General features: G+C 38.7%; 1 protein-coding gene across 2 annotated transcripts in view; it reads right to left on the bottom strand.

Moving 5' to 3' along the window:
* Positions 1-14,213, bottom strand: part of LOC142493052 (interferon-induced, double-stranded RNA-activated protein kinase-like) — a 144,900-nt gene that overhangs the window by 34,708 nt on the left and 95,979 nt on the right. For both annotated transcript variants that reach the window (XM_075596491.1, XM_075596490.1), the window contains exons 13-15: positions 11,191-11,313; positions 3,221-3,334; positions 1,067-1,253 (exon numbers count right to left, since the gene is read on the bottom strand). In XM_075596491.1, the coding sequence (XP_075452606.1) occupies positions 1,067-1,253; positions 3,221-3,334; positions 11,191-11,313 (424 nt within the window). The remainder of the gene's footprint in view (positions 1-1,066; positions 1,254-3,220; positions 3,335-11,190; positions 11,314-14,213) is intronic.

Genomic DNA, 14,213 nt, shown 5'->3' with positions numbered 1-14,213 from the left:
TGGCGTCTGCCGGCCCGCACACACCAGCTTTCGCCGCACGTCACCTGCGCCCCCCCTAAATAACACTGCGCCCCCCCAGTTTGCGCACTGCTGGTCTACAGAATACAGAACACATTATTCAAAACATGCAAGAAAATATATTACAAACAGCATGGCCAAAAGGTAGGAAAACTTGATCTACGGTTCTATCATAATTAGATATCATATACAGTATTTCTAGAAGCATATGAAACATTAGACATGATTACTTAAAACATTAATAAAAAAGGTAGGCATATCTAAAATACAGTAACAACTCATTCGACAGGACTAATTATGATCTGGCCTAATTATCTAGCTCATTATACATGCACTCGTCGATGTTCCAACATGAGTGGATAGGTAGATGGCATGAAAAATATAAAATATAGACAGGATGTTAGTTAATGGAGAAAACAATAAAACACACACACACACACACTTAGTATTCCAGCCCAATTCCTAATAACCTCACTTAGTATTCCAGCCCTGTTCCTAATAACCTCTCATATAATTTATAAATATATACAATAATTTATCAATTATAATTTATAAATGTATTACTGTATATATAGTAGGGGTGTGTGTATGTGTCCGTTAGCAAAAACAATACAGCAATATACAATATAATTAAAATAAAATAATTATTTTATTTTTATTTTAATTGATAAATTATTCTATAAAATAATTTATAAATTATACCACATCATTCAGGAATCGAACCCAGGACCTTTCATGCTATTACCAATTCTCTACCTTCAAGCTACAGTGATTGTGTGCTGTCACAGGATCTAAAAGCAAACTTAACATATTGTTATCGGGAGATCAGACACAATCCGTGAGACGCAGGCGAAAGTAAATGATGCTATATCTGTATACGAGCCCTGATGTTTATTTGCAGTATAACATTTGTTTCATTCTTTTGGTAATTTATATTCACAGATTATGATGCTCCACTTTCCTGTTGGACTACTGTGATTACTTTAACTGCAGTATTTTTAAAATCAATAATATTTAGATTTATAAATAGATCAAAATTCCTACGAACCTTTAGGTCTCTGTGAATCAGTTGCTGAGAATGAATGTATACTACTCCTTCAATTATTTGTCGAAATATCTCCAGACTCTTATTTCTGTCAACCATCTCCATTTTATCAATCCAGCTTCTCAAAGTTCCAAGTGAGCAATATTCCATTTGTATAAAAATAAATTTTCCCTTTACTCCATTTTCTTCACTACAGAAAGATATATGAATTATTTTGTACACTTTGTTTGAAATTAATGAAATAACTCACAAGACAAAAGAACACATTAACCTGTGGAATGGCATATAAGCCGACAACAAGGTTACATTTGTTTAAAATTGCGACAAGCCACCTTCATGCAAGTAACACTCATGGATCAGTTGCACTTTTGCTCACAAACGAGAAAACATTTAGCAGACAGGTTACTGATATAATTGGTTCCCTTAGTACGAATAACAATACTATTCTAAAGCCAAAACGATATTTGTTTTTAAAGAAAGCAAAAAAATTAAGTAAAGTTTTCTTCACCCGTGGCCAATTTTCCCACCCATATGATGACACCATAATGCACCATCAGGAAGAGACAATGTGCTGCTTAACAGTGACATCACATAAAAAGTAGGTGGTGAAGGAATTAAACACCCCTAAATTTCAGTTACTATATAACATATATAATACAAATGATATATATATATATATATATATATATATATAATATATATATATATATAATATATGTATATTTATATATATATATATATGTATATATATTATATATATATATATATCATTTGTATTATATATGTTATATAGTAACTGAAATTTAGGGGTGTTTAATTCCTTCACCATATATATATATGTATATATGGGTGTAGAATCGCCAAATTATGACAAATATGCTTCTAGATGAATAAAATCCATAAATAGGTCTTGCCCTATGTGTTTCGTCGCTGCATGCGACTTCTTCAGGGGGACCTTTGATTCTACACCCTTTTACTCTTATATCCGAGTATTGCACATTGTGCATATTGAACTGTGTCCGGATCCCATGACATTTCCTGGTATCCAACTATCGCGAGACTTTGAAACCAGGAAGAGATCTAGTGCGCGTGCACGTTCCTGGTGTCCGCGACGGAGGCTACCAGATTAGCTACATGTGGATCGGCGCATGAAATGGAGTAACGGGTGATATGCCAAGACATCTATATTGACTGCTTATTACTTTTTTATTCACTGTGAGTGTCCGTAATCTAGCAGCATCATTAATAAATTATATTATATACAGTATTATACTATGGGAGCCGCGCTGTCTTCTTTTTGTTTCATAGAGTGAAGAGGAAAGTGGTTGATCCTGAAGACTGGCAGCGGCACCCTACAGCTCAAGCAGACACTCTTTTCCCTTTTATTGGGCTTTTCCCGTTCCCCATTCTCACTTTCTTTGTGCTGTGCCCCGTGTTGTCTTCGTTTGTCATTTTATGTGGTATGTTGTTACTATACTTGGAGATAACTGCCATTTAGACTGCTATCACTCCTCACGTGCATACACTTTCTCCTATTGAGTCATCCAAGCTAGCGCAGCAGTAATTCTCTCTCTCTCTCTCTATATATATATATATATATATATATCCAAAAAGAATGACCTAGGCGCAAGTGGAGACAAGAAAAACAAACATAGGGTAGTACGTTCTAACAATTTAGCCACCAGAAGGTACGATATGCCCTCACAGCGTGTAGGACAAAATCAAGCCTTGTATCCACTCTGGGATCTGGATCCAGGGAGGGGGGGGGAGTTGAGCTTTGTGTGATGGGGGGGGGGGGGGATCCAGCAGGTAAGGCCGCGGGGTGAGGAGGAGAAGAGGAGAGTTGCCAGGGTGGTTGTGCGTGTGTGTGTCCCAGATGTGTAGGGGGCGGGTGAGTGTGGCAGGTGAGCAAATGAGAGGCGTGCGGGGGCAGGGACCATGGACCAATCTGATTGGCCAGAGGCTGAGTGACAGATATACACCAATACTACTATTACGTTTTGCTTTGACAAATCACAAAGTTACTTATGTGCAAACATTTTATTCAGTACACACAAATTGGAGACACAAAATAGATGGATTTTTATTTTATAAATAGAATTTTGTCGACAAAGGCAGTGAAATAGAGATACGTATTTATTGAAAATTTTGTTTTACCTGGAGTTGCTACTGCTCTCTGAAGAATTATCAACTGTAGTCCAGGAATGATAATATTGAACAATGTTTTCATGCTTTAAGCGTGCTAAAGTTTGAACTTCTGCGATGGATTTTCTAAATAAAGACAAGAAAGATGATACACTACGAGCCTTATTCTATGAAGTTTAAAGCAGTTCCCAGATGAAACTCCCCATTACAGTCAATGGGAATGTTGTACTGAGGACGGTTGCTTCGGACTATATTGAATTACCCCCCAGAGTATGGACATTTATCACTCATAAATGAAAAATGCACAAGATTAAATTACTTTTAGAGATAGCGTAGCAAAATAAGAAATAAGAGATTAATAGATCTAACGTGGGAAAATACTCATACTGTTGCTGTAGATATTGTATACCAAACTTTAGTTATAAAATGTATTTAAATAAAAAGAATTGCAAGGACTAACAGGATACAACATGTTATAAAGACAAAATACATTTCTGATATATTATCAACATGAGGCAAACATGGCTTGTTTTAACAATTCAATAAAGTATATTTGCAATGTATAGTTCTTTGTAGACTGAATTCAAGTGCTATCAAATAATGTGCTGGTAAACTGCTAAAACGTAATGGTCACTGTTTACCACAGTAATCAGAAACATGTAATACAGCTTAGGCACATCAGGGCTGCCGACAGAAGGGAAAAGTGACAGCAAGTTGGGCCCGACCTCTGGCCAGGCCCGGCTGCTGGTCCTCTTCGGGGGGTGGGGGGATATTTTTATATGTATTAGGTGTTTTTTTAATATGCATTGTTTTTTTTATATGAATTGTTTTTTTTTTTAATATGTATTTTTTTTTATATTGGGATATTTTTATATGAATTGGGGTATATTTTTTAATGCATTTTTTATATGTATTGGGGTATATATAGATAGTGCTTTTTCTATATATTGGGATATTTTTTATATGCTTTGGGGTAAGAGGGAGGGACGATAGGGGGAGAGAGAGGGGTGGGGGGGGGCCCGGTCAGAACTGTAGTCCTGAGCCCCAGGAAATCTGTCAGCAGCCTTGTGCACAATGATACATTATACTCATGTAGCCTCTCTTCCCGGGGCCAATCACAGATTGCCCCCCCCCCCCTGTACTAGGGTCTGGCTACATGTATGTATGTGGTGCATACCTGCTGGCAACAGGAGGGCCTGAGACTCCCGCGATGGTATGGGGGATGACAGGACCAGGTTACTGGGGTGAGTGCCTCCGTCTCATTTAATGGTGCAACACCTTCATCTCTGGTAAGCCCCAGGAATGTAGGGTGGAATCCTTCCAGAGAGTCCCCACTCAGGGACGAGAGATTCCAGTCTTACACAGTCTTTACTTAAAAGTAGCAGCAGCTCTTTATTCAGTGCAGCACAGCAGAATAGCAGCAACAACAGCAACCCAGCTATCAGTCAGGTACAGAGTCTTCCTTCCTCCAGACTGCTCTCCCTCAGGATAGTATCTTTGTTCCCTGCCACCACCCCAGGCCTCGGGCACCCAGGGTAGGGATAGCTCTTCCCTCATCCCCTATGCAGTGTGAGAGGTATTGGTTCACATATAGCTCTCTATAGTTCTAGCAGCTTTAAGCAGGGCCTGCCAGTTCTCCTCCTCCAGCTGTGCACTTCTCACTCTGACACTCTAACACTAACTCGCCAGTCACTGACACACTAAATAGAGACAGCCCTGCCCTTCATGACATCAGCAGGTACCGCCCCTGTGTCTATGCCTTCCACACAGAGTCAGGTGACCTACTTCCAGCACTCAGGGCAGCGCTTGAGGTGGGGGAAACCCATGACAACTCCTGGCAGCCTGCCCTTACCAGGGCTTATACCAGGAGGAAAGACATATAGCCCCATTTCTTACCAGGGCTACACTCATTATACACAGTCATTTATATATACAGTTAGGTCCAGAAATAATTGGACACCGACACAATTTTCTTAATTTTGGCTCTGTATGCCACCACAATTGTTTTGAAACGAAACAACCGAGATGCAATAGAAGTGCAGACTTTCAGCTTTAATTCATGGGGTTGAACAAAAATATCATATGAAACGTTTAGGAATTGCAACCATTTTCATACACAGTCCCCTTATTTCAGGGGCTTAAATGTAATTGGACAAATTAACACAATCACAAATTAAATGTTCATTTTTAATACTTTGTCAAGAATCCTTTGCAGGCAATGACTGCTTGAAGTCTGGAACGCATGGACATCACCAAACGCTGGGTTTCCTCCTGTGTAATACTTTGCCAGGCCTTTACTGCAGCTGTCTTCAGCACGTGAAATGCATGCTCGATCGGGTTGAGATCAGGTGATTGACTCGGCCATTGCAGAATATTCCACTTCTTTGCCTTAAAAAACTCCTGGGTTGCTTTCGCAGTATGTTTTGGGTCATTGTCCATCTGTAAAGTGAAGCGCCGTCCAATCTACTTGGCTGAATTTGGCTGAATCTGAGCAGACAATATATCCCTATACACTTCAGAATTCATCCGGCTGCATCTGTCTTCTGTCACATCATCAATAAACACTAGTGACCCAGTGCCATTGTAAGCCATGCATGCCCATGCCATCACACTGCTTCTACCGTGTTTTACAGATGATGTGGTATGATTCGGATCATGAGCCATTCCAAGCCTTCTCCATACTGTTTTCTTCCCATCATTCGGGTACAGGTTGATCTTAGTCTCATCTGTCCAAAGAATGCTGTTCCAGAACAGGGCTTGCTTTTTTAGATATTGTTTGGTAAAGTTTAATGTGACCTCTCAATTCTTGAGGCTTATAAATGGTTTGCACCTTGTGGTGAACCCTCTGTGTTTGCTCTCGTGAAGTCTTCTCTTGGTAGACTTGGATAATGATATTACCTACCCCCTGGAGAGTGTTCTTCACTTGGCTGGATGTTGTGAATGGGGTTTTTCTTTACCATGGAAAGGATCCTATGATCATCCACCACTGTTGTCTTCCGTGGACGTCCAGGCCTTTTTGTGTTACAGAGCTCACCAGTGTGTTCTTTTTTTCTCAGAATGTACCAAACTGTTGATTTGGCCACTCCTAATGTTCCTGCTATTTCCCTGATGGATTTTCTTTTTTATTGTAGCCTAAGGATGCCCGGTTTCACTTGCATTGAGAGCTCCTTTGACCGCATGTTGTGGGTTCACAGCAACAGCTTCCAAATGTGAATTCCACACTTGGAATCAACTCCAGACCTTTTACCTGCTTAATTGATGATGAAATAATGAAGGAATAGCCCACACCTGTCCATGAAACAGCTTTTGAGTCAATTGTCCAATTACTTTTGGTCCCTTGAAAAAGAGGGGGCTACATATTAGAGATGTAATTCCTAAACACTTCCTCCAATGTGGATGTGAATACCCTCAAATTAAAGCTGATAGACTGCACCTTAAGCCCATATTCATTATTTAACTGTAACTTGAATTTATTTTGGTACATAACCGAAATAACAAAACATGTATCAGTGTCCAATTATTTCCGGACCTAACTCTATATTCTCTCAAATCTTTATCTCATTGCCTCAAAGTGGCAATGGGTGTTAAAGGAAAATCTATAGTGGAACTTGTGCTGATATGTTCAACCATACTATGAAAGCTTGAACAATATCGGCTACAGTGGGAAAGATACTTGACAAAACGTTAAACAAAAGCTGTAATTCAAACCTCAATCTGGCTACCTACAATTGTCAGACCCTCTCCAGTGAAGCAGCACTGCAATAACTCGAAGACTAGCCTGAAAATATTAAATAGGATATTGTTGACTTTAGTGAGGAAATAAGAAAAGATTGAGCTCAAAATCGGACACCTATAATATTACAGAGGTACAGAACATATAGGAATCAGTGGAGTAGTCTTCATCGTTAACAAGAGATGGAGAAACAACATAATGGAGTATGTACAGTATGAAAGCTCATTGGAAAGAGCAGCCAGAATCGTCATTCAGTTGACAAAGATTTTTACAGGCTTTAAATAATCCAAGTGTATGCCCCAAAATCAAGCCACACCGACAATGAAGTGTTAGACTTGTAGCATGAAATCATCCAATTTGACAATGGAAATTGTCACCTCAAGATCATTATGGGAGATTTCAATGCAAAATTTAGTGCCAAGCAGAAAGATCATCAGTTGCAAAGTATGGTTACGGCAACAGGAATGATTATTCTTCAAGAAGAATCAAAATAGAAAATGGACCCAATGGAATAAAGTATTAAATTGACTATACCTTAACTAACAAGAAACACGTGATTTTTGAATGCAAAGTCCTTAACCGTTTTGATACAAGTAGTGATTAGTTTTCTGCAAATTATATCTGAATGTGAAGATGACAAAATGACCAAGAAAACTAAAACAATCAACATCAAGAACCTGAAGCATAATGGTAAAGAATTGCAACTGGAACTAAAAAATTGTATCAGATTCCTCTATATGTAGTGGAGACACTTCAAACAATTATAAAGAATTTCTGAAAATAGTAGTTGAAAAAACAGAAAAGAACTGTAGGGGAAAAAAACAGGCTAAGAAAATATCAGAGCAGACAAAGTAGTTAAGACGAAAAAGACACTTTGGCGAATGTTATTGATGAAATCTGGATGTGCTGTGGTGTACCAAGTATTCAAATTGAACAATATCTTTGAATTAACAGAAATAACATTTATTAAAATATATACTAAAGTTAACAAACAAATTGGAATGAAACTTCCATGTATGGAAGAAGTATATACCTTGCAAATCTTGATTAAGCTTAATCAAACAAAATATAGGACTCCTCCAACCCTGATGAAGCGTGGATCTCACGCGAAACGGTCCGTCGGATTTTAGTGACGTCATCCTGGCGTCGGCAGCGGAGGTGCATTGCGGGGAATAATATGATACACACGCGGACATCTGGTTGTATAATACTGCTTTATTCATTCATGTTCTTGCTATAGTGTGTGCGCATTATACTGGAACAACATTCTAGTGACTGTCTACAAGTCACACAAGTATACCTTCTTCAGAGTTGTTTTGGATACACATATGAGTCACTGTGAAGTATATGCATTGGGGAATAGCTATAGGATGTAAGTACTATATTTAACGGCTACATCTATAATATATCGGTTCTATTCTACCTCAAACACCTGCGAGAATCATGGTGTTATGCTTTATTCACTCTGACCGGTATTCTGTGTTGTAATCCAACTGTGTTGGCAAGCTATCGCTAGAGAGTTACTTGCTCGGTTTTTCACATTGTGTCTTTTTCATAGGGATTTAGCAACAGGTCCATTTGCTACTTTGTAATCTTGCTAGGACTGTTCCCATAAAACAGTGTAGGAACAACAAGGGATACACTTCAGATATTTGTATCTCCCTTATGTATCACACATTGCGAGTAAGTGTCTCTCTCAATATCTGTATCTATAGGGTAATATCCCTTTAATATAGCCACTCAGTAGGTATATTTGCCTATTCCAGTTCCCTGTACTGTGATTAACTGTGGTGGAGTTTCTTTACTCATGGAGTATTAACCCCGTGTGGGGATAACGATAATCTCCCCACATATACGAGTACTCCCCATTTTTAGTCACACTCCACTGACGTAATTTTAATTCCCTTGTATATATTCCATATCCTGTGTGTGTGTTTTTTTGCAAACGTAATTAAATGATATTTTGTTTTTTCCACCCATTATGACTGGCTGTATAGGATATAATCCTGGATCACTGGATTATCCTTGAAATAATTAATACACATGAGTGCAATTGTTGAGGGATTCTTGTGGGGGTTGGACCTCTTCTAGTCCATACCTCCAATGTGTATATATTACGCTTAATCAACCTTTATAATATCATATGCTATAAAATATTACATAAAAAAATATGTCCACATCTGGACTATGTATGTAAAAGGAAAAAAAAAGTTTGGGGTGCTGTTTTTAATGATAAACAATGGAGGAAAGAACCCCAGTAGAGCACTCATACACTGTGTTGAGATGATGGTGTAAATTTAAAACTAAACTTTATTAGAAACATAGTAAAACAATGGGGATTAAAATAGGATTAAACTCTGTATCACTACGCATAATTACCTAAAGGATATGATAGTCCCCAGGTAGGTAGTCGTTATTGAAGTGTTGCTTGAGTACACTAGCCCCCAGCCACCTTAATTAGGGAAGCCTGGGGGAAAGCTAAATTGAGGGATTATAAATTCTATTCTTATATGGAATGCCAATTATATACTTGTAGTGCATTGGTGCAATAGTATTGAAATGACACTGCTAACGGTGGGTTGATTGCACAGCCTGTAGTTAGCAATAGAGTGTCATTTAAATATTGATAAGATAATGCACCTATATTGCCTTAGGGTTAAATGAACAGTGTAAATTACTGCCCCAAGGATACACAACAGCTATAGCTCTAGGTCATATTGTTAAGACCTCTAGCTTTAGCTGGTATTGCACAGTGTAGTTATAATAAAGTGTGCTGCACTTCTAAAACCTGTTGCTAACTGCAGTAGGTGATAGATTAAATAGAGCAACGTATAGACACCTGAAGGGTGTGCTATTTAACCATATAAGATTGTGAACTGACTTAATCAGTAGATCGAAATAAACATAATCTCTGATATAGATCACAATCTTATATGGTTAAATAGCACACCCTTCAGGTCTGGGGCAGATTATATAGCAACTGCCTCTATTTAATCTATCACCTACTGCAGTTAGCAACAGGTTTTAGAAGTGCACAACACTTTATTATAACTACACTGTGCAATACCAGCTAGAGCTAGAGGTCTTAACAATATGACCTAGAGCTATAGCTGTTGTGTATCCTTGGGGCAGTAATTTACACTGTTCATTTAACCCTAAGGCCGGGGCCATAGAGGCTTCAGGAGAGCGGAGGCGCGCTAACGCTGAGGCTCGCCTGCTTAAGTCAGCGCGATTCCACGGACTTGCAGGCGAGCCAGCATGCGCGAAGGGAGCCGGGGGGAGGTGGTTGGAGGCGGGGCAGTGACGTCGCTGGGCCAATCGCCCGCGACGCACTGACGTCAACGTCACGGCGCCGTGACGTTGACGCTGCTTCAGGCTGATTGGATGTTTTCAGCCGACAGCGCGCTGAAAAACAGCTTGGCTGTCAGCTAAAAATTCCAAAGCCTCAGCACGCCTGCGGACGCTCGCGTGAGCCCCCTCTCAAGGCATCCTCATTGAGGATGCAGGGGCTCAGCGCTGAGCGTCCGCACGGCTCAGCGCGGCCTGTCCTTCTATGGACTCGGCCTAAGGCAACATAGGTGCATTATCTTATCAAGATTTAAATGACACTCTATTGCTAACTACAGGCTGTGCAATCAACCCACCACTAGCAGTGTCATTTCAATACTATTGCACCAATGCACTACATGTATATAATTGGCATTCCATATAAGAATAGTATTTATAATCCCTCAATCTAGCTTTCCCCCAGGCTTCCCTAATTAAGGTGGCTGGGGGCTAGTGTACTCAAGCAACACTTCAATAACGACTACCTACCTGGGGACTATCATATCCCTTAGGTAATTAAGCGTAGTGATACAGAGTTTAATCCTATTTTAATCCCCATTGTTTTACTATGTTTCTAATAAAGTTTAGTTTTAAATTTACCCCATCATCTCAACACAGTGTACGAGTGCTCTACTGGGGTTCTTTCCTCCAATGTTTATCATTCTTATATTGCCCCATCAGCACCTACACCCATCATTATTAATTCAATATTGCAAGCAGTAGCGGGGGTTTCTCTATAGTTTATTAGGTGCTGTTTTTATTTAAGCAGATCATTTTTTTCTTTACAGTAAAATAAAAAGAAATGTCTGTTTTTGTAGAAAATGCCCAAAGAAATCAGTTGGATAAAGTTATATTACTGTAGGTTGAGAGAAACTTGTTTGTAAGAATGATCATAATGATTTCGAAAAAGGGCAATACATACTTGTTTTGTAGCTTTACTTGTTTCACAACATAATATTTGTTGTCCAGTATTTTTCTTGCTTTATAAACTGTTCCATATCCACCCGAGTCAAGGTAAGTTATATCATCAAAACCTGGAAGAGAGCTAATAAAACATAAATAAATATAAACATTCAAAGCTAACAGAACAACTTCTTCAATGCCACAGTGCTTGCGGCCCCAAGGAGATTCCAACACCGCAATTATGTGATAGCTTGTGTAGCAACCTTCTCCACACCACCTGACGACAAAACGGTAGCAATACATGTACTTTCTACAGTTCCAATCTCACCAGCAATCTCAAGAAGGAAAAATTGGTTCCCATAATTTAACTTCATTAAGCACAGAGAGCAAACAACATAGTCAGCGCAATTAGTGATGTGATGTGATCAACCTGTGACAGTTAATACAGAATATAAAAAGTTCCATCCAATTAGAATGTCCATAAAGAGTCAGCTGCAAATGTTCTCTTATAAGAAATGGCAGCCTGGATAAGCCACAGGTTTATCTCAAAAAAAAAAAAAGGTCAAACACTAAACGAAAAAATGGTTCTCCCTGGCAAAGGATTCTTGAAGAAGGATATACTGTAAACAGATAATTTTTTTGGTCTTGGACTTCAATTTAATCCTTTAGTTCCATGAATGGTAGATTGTGCCCAGATGATCATATTAAATTTGTATCATTTTTACACTGTATATACACACTCCTTATGTTTATCAGGAATTTGTGAGTCGTAGCATTAGGAGTGCAAATGATAGAAGCAAGAGAGGAGTAGAGTCTGCTTTAAAGAGATCCTTTTCATTCTACATGCTTCAATGAAAGATAGACAAAGTGTTTACTGTAAGAACGCACTTGTGAGATCGAGCAATTCCTTTTGGGGAATAGATATACAGTATTCCGCTATATTCCTTTGTCTTCCCATCTACCCTGTCGTACGGCAGTATTCCTTAGGAACATCTGGGCACAATTTATTATTTATTTATAAAATATTTTACCAGGAAGTAGTACATTGAGAGTTACCTCTCGTTTTCAAGTATGTCCTGGGCACAGAGTTAAGACAAATAATACATGGTTACAAATACAGTTACATAAATGAACAGGGTATACATTATATACAAGACATTGCATGCACAGTTAAAGAAAATATATGTTATGGGCGTATGAAACAGTTACAGACCAGATTAAAATGTGAGACAGCCTTAGATTTGAAAGAACTTAAACTGGTGGTGGATGTGAGAGTCTCTGGTAGGTTGTTCCAGTTTTGGGGAAAACGGTAAGAGAAGGAGGAACGGCCGGATACTTTGTTGAGCCTTGGGACCATGAACAGTCTTTTGGAGTCTGATCTCAGGTGATAAATAGACCATTAGTAGAACGAAAAGAATAAACTGGACTCTAACACCAAATAAATCATCTGTTTATATTGCTTATTAATGACCAGATATTGATTTCAGATGGCACAGTTTGGACCCTGTTGAAGCTTATTGAATATTTGCAAAATAAATGCCTGTAACTTGAAATTTACACATGAGTATAATGTTCAGCATATTACTGTAAATATCTAGACCTTTACATGTGGATCTGGGTCTAAAAATCCAGACTGAAAGATATAGATTTATAGATCTATACATCCAAGATAACTCACACAATTTCCTGCTAAGGGTAGATAGTTGTCATTTGGGAGCACTTAGAGGGATCCTGAAGGGGCAATTCGTTAAATGAAAACAGAATTGTTCCAGTGATCATGATTTTGAAGTGAAAGCTAGTGATTTGGTCCAGCGGTTTGTGATCAAGAGAACAACCGTAATACATTAATACGAACCTATAAGGAGGTTTCTCACATAGAGATACTCTTACGAAGAAACACACTAACAAGAGAGGATACCTGTAGAGACTTGCCCTACTTCACATCAAACAACTACCATCCAACACACTACTAATTACCATGTATGTAGAATCCATGTACAGTAACATCCACGGATGGCACCGAGGTATGCTGGCAAGTCTTTGTAACACCGTCCCTGGGTCAGAAACACAGTGCCGAAGCAATTACCAAAATGATAGAATATATCCTCACACACAACTACTACAGCTTTAACAAAGACATTTATAACTAATAGGGTCACCAGGATGGCACCACAATGTACCAATCTATTTATAATCAATCTTGAACAGAGATTCCTAACCACATGCCTTCAAAAACCTTACAAATATTCCAGATATGTTGAGTATCTGTTTATAATATGGACAGAGGTTGAAGAAAATCTAAAACAATTTCACGAGTCCTTGAATGAATTCTACCAATCAATTAAGCTCAAAATAGATTATTCTGCAAATTTTTGAACTGTCTGGAACAGACACCTCACAACCCTGACTGAATCATTCAGACAGAAGGAATACAAGCCAAAGACTATTGCCACAACTGCACTTAAAGCCCCACGAGAATACCTGCTCCAATACAAGATGAAAAAAACAACCACACACATACCACTAGTAATGGCTACATACAACACTGGCCTAGAGGGACTGTGAAAAATAATCAAAGATCTGAAACCTATGCTGATAGAAGATGAAACATTAAAAGACATCTTCCCCAAGCCTCCCATCATTGCATTTTCGCATTCTGGCAGCTGCAAAACTTCAGGCAGAAGGTAGTCAATAGAAAACTTCATAAGGAACTCAAAGACGCCAAGATTGGCACAAGACCATGCAACTACACTGCAAACATATATGCCAAGTCACAAACAGAACACATTAATGTTGGAGGACAATACTAATGCACATCCAGGAATGTGGTATATACTGTATGATTCAATGCAACAAATGTAACCAAGGATCCTACATTGGTGAAACCACCCAAAAATGTCAAACCAGAATTAACCTATACAGACACAATAACACAGCATGAAGAAGGAGGAAACTGTACTGCCCTTAAGTGGGACACCACTTCTCACAGCCAGATCATGCCATAAATGATTTAAACATACACATCCTCAAAGGAATGTTTAA

Source organism: Ascaphus truei, chromosome 4 (genome assembly GCF_040206685.1).
Source record: "Ascaphus truei isolate aAscTru1 chromosome 4, aAscTru1.hap1, whole genome shotgun sequence".
Taxonomy (NCBI): Eukaryota; Metazoa; Chordata; class Amphibia; order Anura; family Ascaphidae; genus Ascaphus; species Ascaphus truei.
Note: the sequence above shows the minus strand (reverse complement) of the source record. Positions and strands in the feature narration are given on the sequence as shown.